This window comes from Bidens hawaiensis, unplaced genomic scaffold, assembly GCF_021521415.1.
Source record: "Bidens hawaiensis isolate Kalapana, Puna unplaced genomic scaffold, B.hawaiensis_p1.1 tig00053073_1, whole genome shotgun sequence".
Classification (NCBI taxonomy): domain Eukaryota; kingdom Viridiplantae; phylum Streptophyta; class Magnoliopsida; order Asterales; family Asteraceae; genus Bidens; species Bidens hawaiensis.
Genome location: NW_027499549.1, coordinates 9,120 through 31,611, shown reverse-complemented (window position 1 = coordinate 31,611; position 22,492 = coordinate 9,120). Strand labels below are relative to the sequence as shown.

At 38.4% G+C, this 22,492-nt stretch overlaps 2 protein-coding genes across 2 annotated transcripts; both read right to left on the bottom strand.

Moving 5' to 3' along the window:
* Window positions 1-6,325: 6,325 nt before the first annotated feature.
* Window positions 6,326-6,878, bottom strand: LOC143599909 (MFP1 attachment factor 1-like). The gene has a single exon (XM_077077744.1). It carries the CDS (start codon window positions 6,876-6,878, stop codon window positions 6,417-6,419), a length of 462 nt encoding a protein of 153 aa, XP_076933859.1. The 3' UTR covers window positions 6,326-6,416.
* Window positions 6,879-7,346: 468 nt separating this feature from the next.
* Window positions 7,347-18,491, bottom strand: LOC143599908 (serine/threonine-protein kinase 12-like). The gene is made up of 11 exons (XM_077077743.1): window positions 18,155-18,491; window positions 16,528-16,602; window positions 16,300-16,395; window positions 16,119-16,204; window positions 15,905-16,025; window positions 15,740-15,819; window positions 15,038-15,100; window positions 14,840-14,952; window positions 8,548-8,636; window positions 8,356-8,477; window positions 7,347-7,692 (listed from the first exon to the last, which is right to left on the bottom strand). Exons 1-11 carry the CDS (start codon window positions 18,464-18,466, stop codon window positions 7,491-7,493), a joined length of 1,359 nt encoding a protein of 452 aa, XP_076933858.1. The 5' UTR covers window positions 18,467-18,491; the 3' UTR covers window positions 7,347-7,490.
* Between the last annotated feature and the right edge of the window lie 4,001 nt (window positions 18,492-22,492).

Here is a 22,492-nt window from a genome sequence, read left to right as displayed (position 1 = left end):
GATATTAATAAAATAATGAATTTTATATTGTAATCATGTTTCATACTTGTCATCTCGTTCCGAAGACTTTAGCTATGTTCAAAATGCTTATTTTATGCTCAAAACGACTGAAAACGAACTATATGGACTAAAACTGCCAAAAATCAAAGTTTGGCCGAAAACCCCCTTCCCGCACCACGTGTAGGGTTGGCCTTAGTCCTACATGTATCTCGGCCCACCCATCAGGTCACTAGAATTGTTTTTTTGGTCCGTTTTCGATCGTTTAAGACTCGAACTCGTGTTTTAACCATTCAAACCAACCAAAACTCAACCCATAATTATTCTAGAACTCTCCAAACATGTTTTATCTCTGGCCATAATTTATAAATAAAAAATTATTTAAACAAAAGCATCAAAGTGTACCGGTTTATCCACCGGACAAATGCATTATCAATTTCCTCAAACCCTAACCCTCCCCCATAAATACCCACTCAATCTCAATCATTTCACCTACTAATCTTCACCTTCTTCTCCCAAATTATTTGATCTTGCAAGTTGTTCTAGCTAGTTTTGCTTAAGTTTGACTTTAGAAGTCAACAGAACAGAATCTTGTATTTCAATCCATTTCGGGTATATGTTTTTCATATTTTCAGTTTTTTTAAGTTGTTTTATGTTAAGAAAACTATTTTTTAATCTTTATTGAAGTTTTTTGGACCTTCAAACACATATTTATGCATTCTAGGCCCTTTTGGTCGTTTTCGGGAAGTTTACTCGCTTAACTTTCTTATTTGAGTTTAAATCTGGAAATTTTACCTTATTTTAGTTCTATGGTATTGGACATGTGGTAACCATACTCGGTCTCCTACCGAGTCAAGGACCGAACCAAACCTAAACACTCGTTTAAACACTTTATTTAACTTTTGAGAAAACATATTGTATGAAACACTTTAGATTTGAGTTTTTCTTTATATATTAGTTCTTATATGGTTGATTGGAAGTGTAAAAAAAATATTGTCTTGAACCTAAGTTTCGGGTAAAAATCAAGTAAAACCGAACATTCATCTTAACGAGTTAGTCAATGTTCAGACCACCAAAAGTTCAACCTATCTTTTTTGTTATGTTTTACTTTCTATTACTCGTATTACTTATGATTTGGGAAGTTCTGGAACAAATCTTGGTTTAAACCAAGTTTCGGGTAAAAACCTAGCAAAAGCCGAACTACTCGTCTTAACGAGCTAGTCACCGTTCAAAACTACCAAAAATCTTTCCTAACCTTTTTAAATGTTTCACTTTATATTATTTATATTCTAAGATTATGGTAGGTCAGAATCAAACTTGGTTTTATACAAAGATCGGGTCGATTTACAATTGCTTAAACCCAAGTTTGGGACTTTGATTAATAAAATTCTTAAACTTGTTTAAGCTACTGATTTTATTGAAGTCGTTCATATATTTAAACATTTGGTATGTTGGATTTGGATTTGGTACTTTATCAAGTCCCGAACCGACTAATCTGAATAAATCTTTAAAAGTCGGATCGTGATGCTTACATTAGTGGGATCGTGCACACTTGCGCTAAACCAACTCCCCTATGTAAAACTTAGCTAAAGGTGGTAATACTAAAAATCAAAGACTCGGTTTCATGTAAAACTCATTTTATTTTATCCTTACTTTATCTAACCGCATTTTGTAAATTGTGACTTAAATTTCCGAAAACCCAGGCCTTGTTTTTATGAACTATTTTACCATTTATAAACCATCTTCAAAACTCAATATTAACTCAACGTCTTTCAATCTAGGACACACACGTTAAACCGTTTGGCTCGCTTTCTTGAAGATTTTATTCTAAGTTTTTCTTCATCAAAGTCACTTTGTCTAAGTGAGTAATTTTATCCCCGTTTTTTCTCTTTTATATTTTGGGGGTAGCTTGCATATTTACTTAAACAAAAATGATATAAGACTTGGATCCTCGAACCATAAACTCTAGTTTATGTGTTACTTAGAATAATTGCCCCATTGTGTGTTATATGTCTCATATGATTTAAGACTTGGATCCTCAAACCGTAAACTCTAGTTTATGCTAAATGTTTATTGCTTTTGTTGGTTGGCGTCATCCTCACTATGTTCATACGCTCCTCCTTGTAATTTGGAAGTTTTACCTATTAGAAAGGAGCTTCATTTATTTATGATTTATATACCATAATTGTCGTTATTTATACGGTTTCACATAAGAGTTGTGGGTTTTTGCCTCATACACACACACACACACACAAAATCATGAAATTGCTCACCAACATACGTGATGACAAAATATATTTTATGCAATGTTAAAGGTTTGATTATTGATTGATTGAAGATTTGAAGATGTTATTTTTATATTGGACTGTTAAGTTATTAGTGAAATGAACTATTTATTTTCTTATACTTTGTTTTTATTTGTAATGAATGAGTTGTTTAAATATTGTCACTTTAATAGTGTCGTGTGCATTAAAACAATCATGTCGCGCCCCGATATGTTCCACCGTTTTTGATTGGTGTGTAACATTACTTACCAATTCGACAGTTTTTTCTTGAAAGCAAATTTTTCTTGAAATCAAATTAAACTTTTTAATTTTATCAAAGTATAAGTTGTAATGTTTACGCCTAAACAATACAAGTTATAAATTTATAAATAAAAGTTTCAAAAGCACAAAAAATATATAGCTGATATTAGTTGGACTAATGCCATTTAAGGTTTCCTTCATAGCATTTAGATCCCAATGTCCTTAAAGAAGCAAGGGACCACTATTACAAATTAAAACCGTAGCTTTATTGTGATGTTGAAGTCCGCAACCCATGACCTAACAGTAAGACCTGTCACAACCTTAAACTAATACATTACACTAAGGGGCGAGCAAAATACAGTTTGGAACCATCAAAACCGAAATGGATTGTAGGGTCGGTTCTCGGGTTTCAGATTTTGTTCCAAACGTGGTTCGGTTCCGGTTCTGAACCGCTAAGAGTCATGTGTTCATAATTAAAAAAAAGCCTAGATTTGGTAGGAAAGGAGATCACAATATCTTTTTTTAAAAAAAACTATGATTTTGATAGCTTTTAAAAAAACTAAGATCACCATCATCATCATCACCATCCCTATATACAACTCCAAATCACGGCCAATCTTCACAATTGTTTAAAATGTCAAAGATGTGTAATTGCCCTTCAGCAAATTTTCAATAAAAAAGTTGAAAGTTCAACTTTAAAGAATGATATTGAAAAAGAACATGGCATAAAATCATAAGAACAGGAGGCAAAGTAGTACCAAGCCCTACCTTTGAGCTACTTGAGAGTCACTTGATTGTTGGGTAGATGAAGGGACCAAGAACTATGCTGAAAATAGAAATTTGGATTAAAGACTCCTTAAATGAATGTCGTAAAATTGGTATACATGTAATAAATAAACACAACAACACCGTTTTCTGGTGTGTATATCAAATTAGGGAAGAAATCATTGCAAGAATACAGAAATGGATAACTTGCATGCATAAAGGCAAAGGAAATCATGAGTTACAAGTATGTATATAATGTATATGTGTATCTTCATTTCAAATGCTTCAAAAACAAGTGAAGTTCCGTTGAAATGATCTTTCAGTAACTATCATTCATCTTGTCATTTTAATGTTCCAACTTGGGTGAATCCATGGATTTAAACCAAAATTATCCGATTAATAAACGTCGACAAAAGTCCACTTGTTTAAAACTTGTTTAAAACTTGTATAAGAAAACGTTACAAGGAAATGATAACATAACATTTGTGCATCATATCCCAACTTACTCAACTGGTACATGATATCAACATCTCAAGATATTTGGGTCACTTGGGGAGATTTAAGAACCCTTTTGAGTTTTAAGAACTCGAAAGAACTCAGTGTAACGATTTTTTTTTCGAATTTTTTTACACATGCGTAATATATGTAAGTTACATACATGTAAAAAAATTACACAATTTTTTACGCACCGAGTCGACTTTTTACACATGTGTAACGGACGTAAAAGTTAGTGTAACCACTTACATATTTATTCTCTCTTCTATTTTGACTTTTTTGCCCAATTTAATCTCAACCACATATTCCAATCCATTTAATTAAATGTGTGGCCTAGAATTGAAGTTCTTAAGTTATTAAAACTCATCATGGTTCTCAAAATATCCCTCCCCTGGGTCACTATGAGATATTTAGCAATGACTTTTTGTTAAATTTGGCATAAATGAAACAACCTTTCTTCTCAAGTAGTCTATAATTGTGTTTTGATATTAAGTCGTGTGATCTTAATATAACGTTTTTAAATGATTTTGGCAGTGTACGGATACATTGCATCCCGGATATGGCAAAATGAACCCAGATCCAAAGGAAAACCCAGGCCCCCGAGATATTTAGGATGGACATTAATTCAAGTTATGCGGCTAAATATAGGATTAGCTTTAAAAAGAAATGTGAGTTTAGGACGAATATGGCATTAGAGCATCCGGAGCACCAACCACTACAAACTTTCACATCAAATTCCGAACATTCTTCAAAAACACCCAGCACTATAAAAATTGTGGATCACGGATATGGCCACATAAGCCACATTGTGGATGCTCTCATATGATACTAACCTGATTATCGAACTCGTTTACCCTCATCTAAAATGAATATATTAACGTATTATACAGTCTTAAGATATATAATAAAGTGCGTTGAATTTGTTGTAAACTTCAAAATTGTTGCTAGAACTGTAGTTGTATATTTTATATCGTAAACCGGTTTTTAAAATGAGTTTATGACCAGGTTTAAAGTAATGAGCATCCCAAGAAATAATATATCTATAAACTAGTATACCCACGAATTCAATGGGTTGTGAATGATGGGTGTCGACACTTAAGGGACCTATTTTATAGTTAGATTGAGACAGGGATTACCAAAACATGTCCCATATCTTATTGACATCCCTGAACTTATATCCTGGATGACAATCGTGGTGAGCTGATGAGTTTCAACTTATATCCTGAAACTCATTAGCCCGCCACGCTTGAAATACATTACATAATTTAGACAATCTTAAAATCATGCAAACCAAATACGGTATGTGCAACCTAGTTATCTTTTTTTTTCCGAAAAAAAAAGAGACGACAAAAACGGTCGACTTACGCTCCCTCTAAACCTGCTATAGATCACAATGACACCTTGTGACTAGTTACCTCAACTATTTGGGGATGGACACCTTTACACACCTGATACTGATATGCTATAAGCCTTTAATTACAAGCCACTAATCTAAGCGAGTCAACGGGTTGGATGGTAGCAAATGGGTTCACATGTTTTAATTGGGTTGGAAGGGTTAAATCAGATTTACATGCCAAACAAGTTAAACAAATCAACCAAAACATGCTTTTTTGATTAAACGGATTAAATACAACCCATGAACAATAATCCAAAACCTGATTATATTGATGTTAAAATGATGCAAGAATTGCCATCCTAGTCATATCAACTAGTTTAACCTTAAAAAACACAAATATTAGAATAAAAAAAATAACTACTACGTTATGATTACTTAAAACATTGTCATTTTAAAACTTGAGTATCTAATAATTTAAGCCATAAACAAATGAAAAATGACAAGTATTCTGGACGAATTGTATTCTTATCTTCATCTACATCCTAAGTTGTTACCTGTCCAATCAGTGAGAGCCCATCAATGGGCCCACTTTCATTGTCCCATATTCTCCATCAATGTCATTTTCATTGTACCACTTCCAAAAACTACAAATTAATTCACATTTTTTAAGACAGAATTACAAATTTTGTCCTTTAAAAAAAGCCAAATTACGGTTCGTGTCCTTTTCTAAGTTTCCTTGCAGGCGGTGTACTTTAAACTTTTTTTTCTACACGTTATGTCCTTTACGCTAACTGGGTTAGAAAAACTCAGTTAAATGCCCTCACGTGAGGTGCATGTGAGGGCATATTGGTCTTTTTGCCTACCCTGCAACTTCTTCTTCTTCTTCTTCATTTTCACTGCTTCTTCTTCTTCTTCATCACCATACCTCCCACTCTTCTTCTCCATCTTCTTAACCATCTACTCCTCCGCCCACTTCCTCCTCTTCCGCCACTGGACCACCACCCTCCGCCCAATCCGTCGTTAGTCCGAACCACCAGCCAGCACCGCCACCACCTGCCACAAGCCCACAACCGCCACCACCACACCTTCACCGAAGAGCAATGACGGACCAAACCGAAGAGCAGACACAATGACGATGGTGAGCGATGGGTGGGGTGGTGGTGGTTGCACGGTTGTCGATACTAGATCTAGAACAATCGATAACCGATAATCAAACATTCATCAAATTCAAAACCCTAAGGGTGCAATTAACATAACAAATAACAATTACACATAACAAAACCCTAACCATTCGAACCCTAGGCATCCACAGTTGAGTTTTCCTCCACCTTCACACCACCGTCACCGGCGGCTTCACCGCCGTCCTTCACCGCCGCAACAGATCTAGACTTGACAAACTCCAGCATTCTCTTACTGATCTCCTTCGAGTACGCCTGCAGGATCTCAACACCGTCATCACCGTCAGCAACCGAACCGGGAACGGCGTTAAACGCCTCATCCTCGATGCTGCGAGCGAATCCGGCGGCTTCGTCGGACGGTACGGTGCCGTAGCGATCGGAGAGTACGGATTTGTTAGTTAGGGTTTCGATGAGGCGTTTGATGACGGCGTCGCGAGTGCGTTGCGACGGCGGCCAAATGCTGAAGGAGGTGGTCAGCTTCTCCATCTTCTTTGTTGCATCGTCGACGGCCGGATCCGACGGTTGCACGGTTGGTTCTACGGCGGCAACGGTTGTTGTTTGCTCTTCGGTTTGGTCCGTCATTGTGTCTGTGACCTAGGTCGGTGGGTGGGGTGGTGAGCGATGGTGAAGGTGTGGTGGTGGCGGTTGTGGGCTTGTGGCAGGTGGTGGCGGTGCTGGCTGGTGGTTCGGACTAACGACGGATTGGGCGGAGGGTGGTGGTCCAGTGGCGGAAGAGGAGGAAGTGGGCGGAGGAGTAGATGGTTAAGAAGATGGAGAAGAAGAGTGGGAGGTATGGTGATGAAGAAGAAGAAGAAGCAGTGAAAATGAAGAAGAAGAAGAAGTTGCAGGGTAGGCAAAAAGACTAATATGCCCTCACATGCACCTCACGTGAGGGCATTTAACTGAGTTTTTCTAACCCAGTTAGCGTAAAGGACATAACGTGTAGAAAAAAAAGTTTAAAGTACACCGCCTGCAAAGAAACTTAGAAAAGGACACGAACCGTAATTTGGCTTTTTTTAAAGGACAAAATTTGTAATTCTGTCTTTTTTTAATGCACATTTGTTTAATTAATCCTTAAGATCTAGCCATTCCTTCCTTAAAAATAACAATTCACACTAAACCAATAAATAATGCCAAAGACCACATCCTAATCCATAAAAAGAATTATTTGCAAATTAATTGACAAATGTTTGATTAGATGCGCGACGAACGGCTGTGACTACTTGTATCGGGCTCGTCTCCTTTACACATTGTGAATAGACCGAAGCATTTAAACGGTTGGATCTTGTAACGGTTTTTATGGTCAACATAATCATATATCGATTCCAGCCGCACAATTATCTGCCTAAACGATGGTCTTTTGGATGGATTCTCATGACAACATTCTTCAATCAACCTGTTAACAAAACCATTACGAAAAATGAGATTAAAAACTATAAAAATATATCTTATGATACATAAAATAGATAAATAAGTAGGCCTGTAAACGAACCGAACGAATACGAACAAGGGCATGCTCGTGTTTGTTCATTTAACTTTAAACGAACACGAACACTTAATCGGGGCAAATATCTATGTTCATGTTCGTTCGTTTAAGAAATGAACTTGTTCGTGTTCGTTTATGTTCGTTCATTTAATAAAAAAAAAAAGAACAGCTCACGAATATAAACAAACTCAAATGAACATAATTCAATAGAGATAGACGAGCATAATTAAACAAGATAAACGAACACAAAAGAACATAAATGTACACACTTAAAACATATAAGGCTTAATTTGTAATATACAAATAATATTTAGACACTTTTATTAATATGTAAACGAACATGAATGAACATAAACGAGCATAACCGAACATAAAAGAGCATGCATGAACGAACATAAACGAAAGTTCACGAACATTAATGAATGAATGAAACATGTGTTCATGTTCGTTCGTTTAATTAATGAACACAACTTTTTTGTTCATGTTCGTTAGTTTATTAAATGAATGAACATGATCAGCTCAGTGAACGTTCGGTTTGTTTACAGGCCTAAAAATAAAGGATAAAGAACATACTGTTTAAGGCCATGTGGGTAACTCTTTGATGGAGCGTTAAAAGGAGGACGTTCTTTTGAAGCATATAATTTAGGGACATCTTTTTCATCCTTTGTAACAAATGGTTGGCATCCTTCAATCATCTTCACCAAATCACAAGACACATAATTAGTCAAATAAAAATAAATATTTAAACATGATTTATAGGTATACCTCTTGTAAAATTAAAGCAAACGAGAAAACATCCACTTTTGTATCATAATCTTCGTTTTTTAACACCTCGGGAGCAACATATCGCCTTGCTGTCACACATAACCAACTTTTTAACTTAAAAAACTATAGCTTCTAACAGAGCAAACTGCAAGAAAATGCAACATGGTTTCAATTTTTTTCATTATATGCAACAATTTCTTTTTAACAAATTTTTACAAATATATGAAATTTTTAAAGAAAATGGTTACGTTTCCACAGGCCTGTAAACAAACCAGACAAACACGAACGAGGTGTGTTTGTGTTCACTCGTTTAACTTTAGCCAAACACTCAAGCAAACACGGACGGTTAAGCAAACGAAATTTTCTTGTTCATGTTCATTCGATCAGAAAATGGACACGAGCGGTTCACGAACACAAACGAACATAACTAATTGAACACCAGTTAAAAACTTACGATCGAACACGAACAATTAAACAAACAGGGTTTTCTTGTTCATGTTCGTTCATTAAGAAAAAGAACATGTTCGTTCGTTAATAGTATAAACTAGCGGTTCACAAACGCACCATTTAAAAAACTTTAACCGAACAAACGATCAAACACAAACAAGTAAACAAACAGGATTTTATTTTTCATGTTTGTTTGCTAAGAAACTGAACGTGTTTGTATTCGTTTTCGTTTATGTTCATTCGTTAATAGTATTGATGAGCAGTTCAGAACGCAAACAAACATAAACGAACAAATAACAGAACATAGGTAAACAAACATAAATGCATGTAACTGAGTGAAAACTAGTTAAAAGTGAACATCAACATCAATTGGGCTTAAGAAATAATAAACCTAGACTAGATTGTACTAGGCTTAAGAAATTTTAACGAATATATAAACGACAAGTAAATGAATGAATGGGCAAACACAAATTTAAAGGTACAAGCATAAATGAACGTACGGGATATGCATTCACGTTCGTTCATCAAGTATATGAACAAACTTTTTTGTTCATATTCGTTCGTTTACTAAGAACGTCCTTCACCTAACTCCGATCACTCAGAACGTCCTTCACCTAACTCCGATTACTCAGAACCGGCGACCTCGTCTCTCACCGGATCTACTCAGAACGTCCTTCACCTAACTCCGATTACGGCCGATCTGAGTGTTGATTTACGTTAGGTCTTAAAGTTAACGTTGAATCCAACACCGTCGACCCCTTTGAATCCAGTGAGCGGACCACCACGACCACCGCGGCGGCACCGACCACCTCCACCTCCACCTCCGTTCACTACCTCTCAACTGATTGGACAGAAAGGGGAGCGCTTCCGGCGGTTTGGTTGGACAGTAACAGAAAGTTCCCGGCCAATTTTTTCCGACTGTCAAAATTTCTCGCCGATTACTTCCTCACGAGGGAAACCAAGTGCACTCGTTCTAACTGTAACTATAAATCCACAACACCAGTCGATAAAAACCGAGTTCAATCTCGAGTTTTTGACGACTATCCGTACAGTACACTCAAAATTAGCGAAAATTGGGCAAAATCAGACGATTTGAGACCAGATCTAACAAACTGGAAGCAGATCTATTGTGACTAGATCTCAAATAAATTATAATAAGAATAATAGTAATAACGATAAAAATAATAAAAATAAAAATATATAAATAAATAAAAATAAAAATAAAAATTCAGATTCTTTTTTATAGCCCTTCACTCCCGGTATTATTCAATATCACCGGTAATACATCTTCGGTCATACATCTATTACGGCCGTTGTGTGTTCTTCTATTTTTGTTTGTGTGACTAGCTACAACCATAGACCGTAAGAACCATGACTTTTCCCTGAGATCATGTCCTAGGACGAGGGGTGTAGGTAGGGGTAAAGATAGGGGGCGTACTTTGCGTTTGGCTTCTTGGAATGTAGGAACCCTAAATAGTAAGTTGTTAAGAGTTGGTAGATGTACTTAAAAGGCGTAGGGTTCAGATAGCATGCCTTCAGGAAACTAGATGGAAAGGACATAAAGGAGCCGAGTGCAATGGATATAAGTTGTGGCATTCGGGATCTGATGGGGCCAAGAATGGGGTGGGCTTTTTAGTTGCTAAGGAACTATACACTAGTGTCGTGGAGGTGATAAGGCATAATGATAGAATTATGGTGTTGAGGCTAGTACTAGGAGATGTTGAGGCTAGTACTAGGAGAAGACGTAGTGGCAGTGGTTTGCGCTTACGCACCACATGCCGGACTAGGGGACCAGGAAAAAAAAGAATTTTGGGAATGCTTAGATGCGATCGTGGGAGCCATATCGAGGGACTAGAGGATATGCATAGGAGGAGATTTTAATGGACACATTGGTAAGGATAACGATGGCTTTCAAGGCGTTCATGGGGGTTTTGGTTTTGGTAATAGGAATGAGACCGGCACGGATCTCCTAGACTTTGCCCTAGCCCATGACCTTGGTATTATAAACTCGTTCTTCAAGAAGAGAGATTCACATTTGATCACTTTTAGGAGTGGGGGACGCAACACGCAGATCGACTATCTATTAATGAGGCAAGGAGATAGACGTTGGTGGAAAGACTGCAAGGTTATACTTGGAGAGACAGTCGTGGCGCAACATCAATTGCTAGTGGCAGATATAGGTTTTAGAAACACATTGATAGAGCGGGAGAGGAATTTTAGACCTAGGATTCGCTGGGGAAATCTGAAAGACGAAAAGCTTTCGCTTTTCAGAGAAAAACTCGTATCATCGAACTTGGTCCAACTAGATGGGGACTCAAGTCAGATGTGGGAGGATTTGGCGACAAAAATTACTCAAGTGGCGAAGGAGACTCTAGGGGTTACAACAGGAAAAGCTAGTGGGTATAAGGAGTCCTGGTGGTGGAACGAGATAGTGCAAAACAAGATAAGGGATAAACAATGGAGCTTTAGGGAGCTTATGAGATGCACAAACGAGGAAGAGCAAGTCGGTTTGAGGGAGACATACAAAAAGGCCAAGAGAGAGGTGAAAAAGGCAGTGTCAGAAGCAAAGAACATGGCTTATAAACGGATGTATGAACGTCTAGAAACAAAGGAGGGGGAAAACGATATGTTTAAGATTGCCAAAGCCAGGGAGCATAGAAGGCAAGATCTAGGGGTGGTGAAGTTTATAAAGGGAGAGGATGGGCGCATATTGGCAAAGGAGCAGGTCATCAAGTTGAGATGGCAAACATACTTCCACAATCTTTTCAACAGCAGGAGCGTTCACCAACAGCAAAATGAGAACACAACTATACAACAAAGGAATAATTGCTACTGTAGACGTATCACACAGGAAGAGGTGAGGAACGCACTTAGGAAGATGGGAAGGGCTAAGGCAGTTGGCCTGGACAACATACCGATCGAGGTATGGAAGTGTTTGGGAGATGAAGGAGTTATGTGGTTAACCACTTTGTTTAATACTATTTTAAAAACCGAAAAGATGCCAGATCAATGGAGAAGCAGTGTAGTAGTCCCTATTTATAAGAACAAAGGAGACGCCCAATGTTGCGGTAATTACAGAGGAATCAAGCTTCTAAGCCACACGATGAAGCTATGGGAAAGAGTTATTGATGTTAGACTTAGACGGGAAACTCAGGTCAAAATGAACCAATTTGGTTTCATGCCGGGACGGTCAACTACAGGGCAATACACATCCTAAGAAGATTAATGGAAAAATATAGAGATAAAAAACTAAGCCTGCACATGGTGTTTATTGACTTAGAAAAGGCGTACGACAGTGTGCCACGTCAGCTCCTTTGGGATTGCCTAGAGAGTAGAGGTGTTCGTGGAAAATATATAAAGATAATTAGGGATATGTATGCCAAGTCTGAAACAAGCGTGCGTGCACCTGTTGGGGATACGGACTTCTTCCCAGTAGAGGTAGGCCTTCACCAGGGATCAGCATTGAGCCCGTTCCTTTTTGCAGTAGTCCTAGATGAGTTGTCAATGTTGATTCAGGATACTGTTCCTTGGTGCATGCTTTTCGCCGACGATATCGTGTTGATCGCAGAGAGTAAACAAGAACTGAATATGAGGCTAGAGGAGTGGCGTTCTGCTCTAGAGAGTAAAGGTTTGAAGATTAGTCAGTCAAAGACGGAGTATCTTTACTGTGACTTTGGTGGGGTAAACGATGATGAAGATGTCCAAATCGCAATTGAAGGCCAAGAGGTTCCGCAGTCAACCAAGTTCAAATACTTGGGATCGTTTGTGCAAAGTGACGGGGCCATAGATAGTGATGTAGCCCATCGTGTCCAAGCAGGATGGTGTAAATGGAGAGCTGCCACAGGGGTATTGTGCGACAAGAGGTTCCCTACTAAATTAAAGGGAAAATTTTATAGGGTTGCGATTAGACCTGCGATGCTATACGGAACAAATTGTTGGGCCATCAAGAAGACACATATGCGCAAGTTGGAGGTAGCAGAGATGAGGATGCTAAGGTGGATGTGTGGACACAATGTTAGACCGAATAAGAAACGACGTTTTTCGGGAAAGACTGGGGGTGGCTACTATATCAGATAAGATAAGGGAAGGCAGATTGAGATGGTTTGGACATATAAAAAGGAGACAGACAACAGCTCCCATTAGATCAGTGGAAAGCCTTATTATAGAGGGGAGGAGGGGTAGAGGTAGACCCAAATTGACTTGGGATGAGAGGATTAGGCGTGATTTGCTAGAGTTGCACCTCTATGAGGACATGGTTGAGGATAGGAGTTCTTAGAGACGTAGAATTAAGGTTAAAGACCTTTAGAATGACGGGCTATTATTATTACTATCTCTTTTGCTATTGCTATTGCTATTGTGGTGGGTGTTGTGGTTGTTAGTACTATCGTTCTTACTATTAATTCTACTTTTAGAATTATTATTTTCTTACTATTAATTCTACTAATGCCCTGCTTGCGGTGCGCGCATATAATGTATATATGTGTGAACCCTCGGGTGGGCAAAAGTAAAATTGCACTAATTTTGACGTTATTTTACTAATCTCGTGAAAATAACGTTAAAGTGGCGGAAGGTTAATCAGGCATCATGTGGTGGCGTTGATAGCCGAAAGACAAGGGCACATGCACCGATCAGCCGGTGTCCCGATGATTGAGTGCTATGTGCCTTATGTCCAAGGCTTGATGCAAAACTACTATCGAGCCGGGGGTCTCACCGGAAGCAGCCTCTCTATCCCTATGGGATAGAGGTAAGGCTGTCTACATCTTACCCTCCTCAGACCCTACCATAGCATTGCTATTGGTGGGATATGATGATGATGATGATTATTATTTACTAAATTCTACCGTGTGTTGTGTTTTTAGTTTACCTATAGCGAAATGTTGAATTAAACAGACTAATATCATAGTACTGTAGTTGATTGTGTATATATATATATATATATATAAAAATATTATCTGTATATCTATTTACTTTTGAGCTGGGGGTCTCGCCGGAAGCAACCTCTCTATCTTTAGGGATAGAGGTAAGGTGTGCCTACATCCCACCCTCCCCAGACCCTACTTATGATAGCCTAGGCTATTTGTGGTGGGAAATACTGGGTATGTTTGATTGATTGATTGATTGATTCGTTCGTTTACTAAATAAACGAACTTCCTACTAAACGGTTGATTCGTTAACAGGTAGAGATGCAAACGAGGTGAGCTGCTCACAAGCTACTCAAGCTCTCGATAAATATCTCGAAACAAGCCAAGCTTTTTCGAGCTTGAGCCTCAAATAATGCTCGTTTAGTTGTCATGCCCAAGCTCAAAGGGAAGCTCGTCTAGGCTCGTCAAGCCTTCACAAGGCTTGTGCATTTTATAGTTTTACCTCTTGAAACTTCTATGCATAAATTTTAAACTTCAAAGTCGACCTCGAACCGAGCTTTGGCTTGTTTAAGGTTCTACATGAGCTCGACCGAGCTTTGGCTCATTTAAAGTTTTTCTCAAAATATATAAAAATAAAAAAAAAACATATTTAACTAATTAATATATAATAAACGAGCCGAGCCCTAACTTGAAAAACAACTCACAAGTCAAGCTCAAGCTATGAAAAAGGAGCTCAAAACGAATCGAGCTCGATCTCAACTTCTCAAGCTCTCCTAAGTCAAAAGTCAAAACGAGCCAAGTTCAAGCCAAATCGAGCTCAGGCTCGGCTCATTTACACCCCTAAATAACAGGCCTACATTTCCAAGTGAAATTTTATGTTGCATATAAACAAAAGGTGAATAATATATTTCATCTTTACTTTTTAATGAATGGTAGAAACAAAAGTTTATGATTTAACAACTGCAAACAATAACAATACTCACATGAAGTATCTTGATAGTTCATTAGCTTTTTATGTTTGGATGTTCCTTTTAGTAACTCGCTGACTCCAAAATCAGCAACTTTAAGATGACCAGAATCGTCCAGCAAAATGTTTCTGTTAACATAGCAACACATGATAAGAAAGAAAAGAATTTAACAAGCTAATGAAGATTAAGACAAATATCAAATTTAAAACTTACGAAGGTTCAAGATCTCGGTGAATGATTGGTTCTGGCTTAATTTCATGCAAATAACTCATCCCTCTAAACATTTGTCAAAGTTCAATTACAATTTATAATTAGTTGAATTCGCATTAATAAGTCAACTATAAGATAAATATAGGGGTGGCAATTTTCGACATGACACGAAAATAATCTGGTTTGGGGTTGGCTTATCTAGCCCTTTTAAAAAAGGGGGTCGTGCTCGAGTAGACCATTTTTTTAAGCAGGTCTTGTTCGGGTTGACCTGTTTAAACTGTGTAAAAAACGAGCCGTGTTAGGGTTGACTTTTATTATTTAAACAAGCCATGTTCGAGTAGACCTGTTTAAAAAGGTCACCCCACTAGCCCGTTTTAAAACATGTCGTCTTCGGATTGACCTGTTTATTTAAACCGGCCGTGATTGACCTGTTTATCTCGTTTAGTTAATTAGGTCAACCCGCTAACCCATATTTATACAACTTACCAACCCGATTAACACGTTTAGAACTTCATTATTAATCATCAACCTGCCATCCTGTTTGACCCGTTTAGATAAAGGGGTTAAAAGGGTCATGTTCTGGTTGATGTTTTTGACACGAATAAAAATACTGGTCATGTTCGGGTGGAAGTGTGGAACATTTCAACCCGTCAACCCAACCCAATCGGCACCCCTAAACTTATTCAACTGAGACAAGGCAGGTACCTAGCAATATCCAAGGCATATTTTAAAGCTGTTAATGGCTTTAATGCTCCTTTTCTTTTCAAATACGCCCCAAAATCACCCTAAAATTTAGCAAATATTACAAATAAATTTGGATAATAAAAGTAAATAACTATATTAATGAATTATGAATAATGAAATGCACACCTTCGGTAAATATTCTATCACAATCATCATTGGACTACTTTGAGTTACAGCACCCAAAAACTGAACCACATTCGGGTGCCTTATCTTTTGAAGTAATTCAAGTTCATCTCTAAAAGCCGTCCTGCACAAAACCCAAAAATAAATAAAAACAAAAAATTTAACAAAAGAGGGCTTATAAAGCATTGAAACGGGCCATCTGCATATAACAACTCACACTTTGTCGTCATCAACAAAAAGTTCGTCCCCGAGCTTTTTTACAGCTACTTCTGTTCCACGCCATGAAGCCACCGCAAAGGTCCCCTGGTAAAGTTTAACACGAATAATTATATATAATATATATATATATGTGTGTGTGTGTGTGTGTGTGTGTGTAAATTAAATGACAGATGATTTACCTTAGTAATGTCAACACTGTTTGTAAAATCGAGTTCTTTGGCATCTATTTCATATTCTGGAATTTCACGGGCATTATTTACATGCATGGGAGCCATCTAAATAAAAATTAAAAATATAGACCAACAAAATAAACATTTAGAAGAACACCTGAATTTATACTATAAAAAGAAAAATATTATAGATATGCAGCATAAAAATTTATAATGACACACGAAAAGAGAACTTACCAAATGTTTGGCACCATGTTTCTCCAGAAGTTTAACCACACCATGGTGCTTATAATGGATTGCATCTGCAAGAGGCTGTTAAAGCAGCATAACATTATACAGCAAATAGCAGTCAAAATATTGCTGAAGAGAGAAAAATATAAACTTTTTGATAGAGCAGTGTAACATATCAAGAAAATGTTGAAACTTCAAAGGGATATGAGATTAAACAGAAACCGTTTAATTATCCTTTATCTTTCTGTTAGTTTTTATTCTCATTACCTGCTTGTTAATCCTAATTTGCATTTCATTACCGTATTAAATTTTACGAACATGTGGTTGTGGACTCAGATCCCATTGATTAGGTCAACCAAAGGCCAAATGCAAAAGTCAATATAAGATGCTCATCAAATGTCATTATCAAGGTTTGTGACTTATATTTATAGATGACAAGATCCTAGTTTAAATTTAGACAGGTCAACTGAATGAAAGACTTAAACACACCCTTACATTAATGATAATTATTCTATCGGATAAGTATGTATGCTTGAGAATCAGTAATGCTATCACATAATGTTTACAAGTTGCAGCACCCTATATCACATTTACTTGACTTGTTCTACACACAGTGATTTAAACGGTATATTGATTTAATTTTGGATAATTAAACAGTCATCATGCCACAGTTATTCTTTAATAATTAAAGTATTCAACAAAGCACAACCACACCAATATATACAGATAGATAACGATTTAACTTTGAATATATAACACACACAACTTGACCAACAAAGTCAAACATATCCTTAAACTTGGAGCCTGCATTGCAAGGAGTTTAGCTTATACTATTTCCTTCCTTCCTACCTAATATGCCCAATATTTGACACCATAACAACTAACATTATAACTAATCTTTTAGTTATCCTACGCTAACTGCTCCTATCTGTATGTTAATTTCAGCAACTCAAATTTGGTTATTTGAATTTAATCATTGTGATTCTAACATATATAATATTTTCCATAGCACTTATTAATCAACAAATAATTATAATTATTTTATCGGATAAGTAAGCTATCACAAATCTTTGTTCTTTCAACTTTAGCCACAAATCTTTTATATTTTTACATGTCGGCCACAGAACTTTGGCAACATGCTTTTGCTCTTTGAACTTTTGCCACAAAACTTTTACACTTTTACAAATTGGTAACAAAAAATTTCACCTTTAACCCCAACGCTTTTCCACTTTCAACTTTGCAAAGTCAATATTTTTCCCCTTTCGACTTTCGCCACAAAACTTTTAGACTCTCAACTTCGGCCACAGAATTCTTACTTTTTTTTTAAATACGCTTCTGTGAGGCAAAATTACTAGTAAACTTAACATGTTACGCAAGTTGTTTACTATAGCAAATGCCAGTACAGTAACAAACCAAAACGCTACCAACTGACCTCCCGCCCACAAATACTTATCATAACTAATCGTTTAGTCGTCCTATGCTAACTGCCCCTATATGAATTTATAGCTATATCCACCCTAACAATTATCAAACAACAAAATGTGCCTAAAACTTATCAACCCCTACGAAACCAATCACATTATATAAAACCGACGACATCGAAAACCAAACAAACATAATAACGAAACCGTACCGTGCTACCCCATTTATCTTTAGGATCAACTTCAGCCCCAGCTCCCAGCAACAGCTCAGCCACATCACTAAACCCTTGACACGCCGCAACATGCAGCGCGGAACGGTTATCAATATCTTTAAAATTCACATCCGTTCCTGACCCTAAAAGCTTCTTAATCCCCTCCAAATCACGCTCACTCGCCAAGAACATTAGCCTCACCCTTGGATCAATCTCCTCCAGTTCGTCCTCCAGTTCCGAACCCGAAACCCTGTCCGGCTTCATCGACGACTGCTTTCCTAACGAAAATCTAACTTTTGGGTTGGCTTCCATCTTAAGAATAACAAATTGGACCTCAAAATTCAAAATTGAATACAAATTCGATGGATTTGGGATTGAATTGAAGTGGGTTTGTTGTGATTAAAATTGGATTGGAAGATAAAATTGGAATCTTGATGAACCCAGTTGTCAATATTGGTGAGAAGAAGTATTGTAGCGGCAAACATGAGGAAGATATATATGCTTTATATATATATGATATTGATACTAATATTATTAATTAATAATAAAAAGAATAAATCAAATGCGCGTAAAAAACCCAAAAGATCGGACGGTGTGTTGACTTTTTTTTGTTGTTGCTTAGTTGTCACCGTTACGCCGCCTAGTTGGATACTTTTTCTCTTTTATAATGTTTCCAACAAATTGCATCTTTTCGAGGATGGGTTGGTCTTAACCCGTTTTGGCCTTTTTTTTTAACAATTGTGGTCGGTTTTGGCTGAGTTAACCGGTTCAGACCTACGTTTTCAAGTTTCAATATTATCAGTTTCAACCCGATTAGGTTTCAATTTGATAATTTTTTTTGGTTAGATTAACCGGTTTTTTTGTCCACATCTAGTTTCAAGTTAACCTTGATGCACCTTTAATTAATATTGTGTAATATAAACATGACACGTTTTGTTTAAATTTGTTTGTCTAAACATGTCAAACGGGATGACAGGTTGGAATATGTTAATTAACTTGTAAGCGTGTTAATTTGATTTGTGGGTTGTAACGAATTTTGGTTGAACAAGTTATAAATAGTTTGATGGGTTCAGTCTGTTTAATTTAATAGGTCAACACAATCACAAATATTTTGTTAAAAAGGTTAGATGTGAGAACTTGAACATGATTATATTCATGCTATTTTGATTTTGTGTCAAATTGTGATCTTTATTTAATTAAGACTAAATAAGAAGTAAATAGCTTTAAATGAATCTTAAAATGTTTTTTTATATTTTAAATGTTAAAATGTGTACAGAATATTGCAAGTTTTCAAGTGGTTACGATACCACCACATAGAAATTTCTATGTAGCGTATGCAACATTCCATATATCGTGTCATTAATGTTATAATTATTTACGATTCCACAATCACGTCATTTTTGTTATTAATTTATATAAGTTAATTTACACATAATGTTTCTCTAAATTACAAAACAACATCATGTGAACTTTTACAGGAAGAACGGACGCTGCATATAAACTTGAACTTTGAACACAAGTCTCAAAATAAATCACATTCAAATTTGGCCATAGTTAAACTCGACTCAACTTATTTACACCCATAGTTTTCATAAATCTTCAATCTTATAAACCTAGTGAAGAGGTAGGTCCCAGCAAAGCCCAGTTGGACCCGCAAGACTCACCTAAAAAAGGGACGTCTGCGCAGAAACCAACTGGATCCGCAGGACCAACCATGCTCAGAGACGTGACGTCCTTACGCGCAGTACGCAAGCTGGTCCCGCAGGAAATGCCTCCCGATGGTGAAGGACTCCGCCTGTTCCCGCAGCCTCGGATACAAGCCATCAGGGAAGGCCACCCGCGCAGCAAGGCTACACGCACAAGGCACTTAGCTCTCAATCACTCAGTGTCACCTGAAGGAATGAGCGAAGCCGGGAACAATCCCGCACAAGGGCGGGAGGGGGAATACTCCCGCCCAAATAAGCCAGTCCGTACGATACAGGAAGATCTTCTGTACTGTACCTGACGAGGTATGGGAAAAAGATCTGACTAAAGATACGACAGCTTATTGACAACAGTATGGCGAGCAGCATGCTCCTGCACTGTATGTCACTATTAGCCGCTGCCTACTCACCAACTACTGCCATACCACGTGCGTAGCCGTCAGTTGGTGGAACAGGAATAGTATACAGCAGGCCTGGTCGCTATCAGCCGCTACCTACCCACCAACTACCAGCAGGGCACGTGCGTAGGCTACTGTTGGTGGAACAGGAATACTGTTGCAGCCGGCCATACCTCTTTGGAAACCTACCTTCGGCTATAAATACCACAAATGGTATGACCATCTCATCTTATCATATCTTATCTTATATCATCATAATATACCTGATATCTGCTCTAGCAATCTCTTAATATACTTTTATATTTAAAGAGCAATCTAGTCTGATTCTCACGCCGGAGGGTGGTCACAAGGAGGAACCCCCCCCCTTCTCAGTGACGAGCTCACGGTGTCTGTTTTGCAGGTTATCAGAAGAACCATCTTCCAAGGGTCTAACCCCTCGTGAGAAACATCTCTCCAACCCCCAGGTTACCAGTAATCAATCCGGGGTCCGGTTAGTGTTTCTTCATTGGCGCCATCCGTGCATAAAGCTAGAACTTTATTTTTCTCCAGTTTTTTCAAACTTCTACAAAGATGGTTAGAGAAATTCCGGTAACCACAACCCCAGCTACTGGGGTGAATACCGGTAACACAGTTTTTACAAACACTACCCCGGTTACCCAAGCCGGGGCAAGTGAAGTAAATTTTACGAACACTACCCCAGTTACTCAAGCTGGGGCAAGTGCAGTAAATGATCGCCTACTGGGATCCACTGATACCCAGTTTGAGAAACGAAGACTCCCCCGCCAAACTCTCGATGAAGTTAAGGCATGGGCGGAGGCACGACAAAAGGAATTCCAGGCTGAGTTGGACGAACGCTTGCGTTCCATACAACAGGCCGACGAATTCGAATACTGGGAGGATGACTCGGAGGAATCCGACTCCGACGCGAACCCTCGCCATAGGGCAAAAGGGAAGCGTAAGAAAATGGAATCCCAACCAAAAAGGCATTTTGGACAAGCCTTCAAACCAAAAAGCACAGGTGGAAGTCCACGAGACTTCTCCAAAACGTTCAGACCAAACATTGCAAATGCAGGAACGTCCAAGTTTGCAAGGGACATTGCGGAAGCAATCGCCCCAAAGAGTGCCAAACAAATGCCTAACATAGGCACATATGACGGTATATCTGATCCAGACGATCATTTGAACAGGTTCATAGCGGGGGCAACCGTCAGCAATTGGACGGAACCCACCTGGTGCTACATGTTCCAAATGACGCTTGTTGGGGCTGCTAGAGCTTGGTTTGATCGTCTACCGGTCAACCACATCTACGACTGGGCAGACTTCCAGCAGAAGTTTAGCCAACACTTCAGCCAGCAACGGAAGTATACCGAGGAGCAATGGACAATCCTCAAATGCATACGAGAAGAAGATGAATCTCTGCCAAACTTCATCACTCGCTTCAACTCAAAGAAGCTAAGTTTGGGCAATATCAGCGAAGATCTTGTTCGCGCTGCCTTCATCCAGGGCGCGCATGACCCAGAGCTCATCCGCACCCTAACGGGTAAAGATGGCATGCCATCCACATGGGATGCCATCATGACAGCAGCAAAACGCTATGCGGAAACGGAGAAGCAACTGGGTAGAGATCTCCCCCAGAGCACAAACCTCTACACTCAGAAAACGAGAGAAGACAACGTCCTCACCGCCCGATTAAATAAAAAGCGGAAGCTAGGCATTTGGCAGTCAAGGGTAAACTTTGACACCTCATCCGGCTTGCAACATCGATTGGGCGAAAGGGATAATGTACATCCGCACCGGAACTCCAGATGGACGCCACTCAGCAAAAGCGTCACTGAGATATTCGCCACTGAAGAGCTCCCGTGGCCAAAGCCTCCAATCATCCGACATCGTCACGATGCTGATCGGAGCAAATACTGTGACTTTCACAAGACAAAAGGCCACAACACTGAAGAATGCACAGACGTAAAAGACATGGTTGAAGCATTTGTCAGAGATGGGACGCTCGCGCACCTCGTGGCGCAATAAAAGCTGAGCAGGCGGGTGCGTGTAGAACCCCAGCTGGGGAAAACACGAATCAAAATTCCAGCTTCAATATCGAGACTACATGCTGCGTAAAGAACGAGATCCCGAACCAGGTGCGTATCGGCTCGATGGCACTCCCATCCCAACATGATGGAAGGGAGCTCATTTACACAGTTTGCATGTAAATCAATTCCAATTTGTAAAGAAAAGGCCAA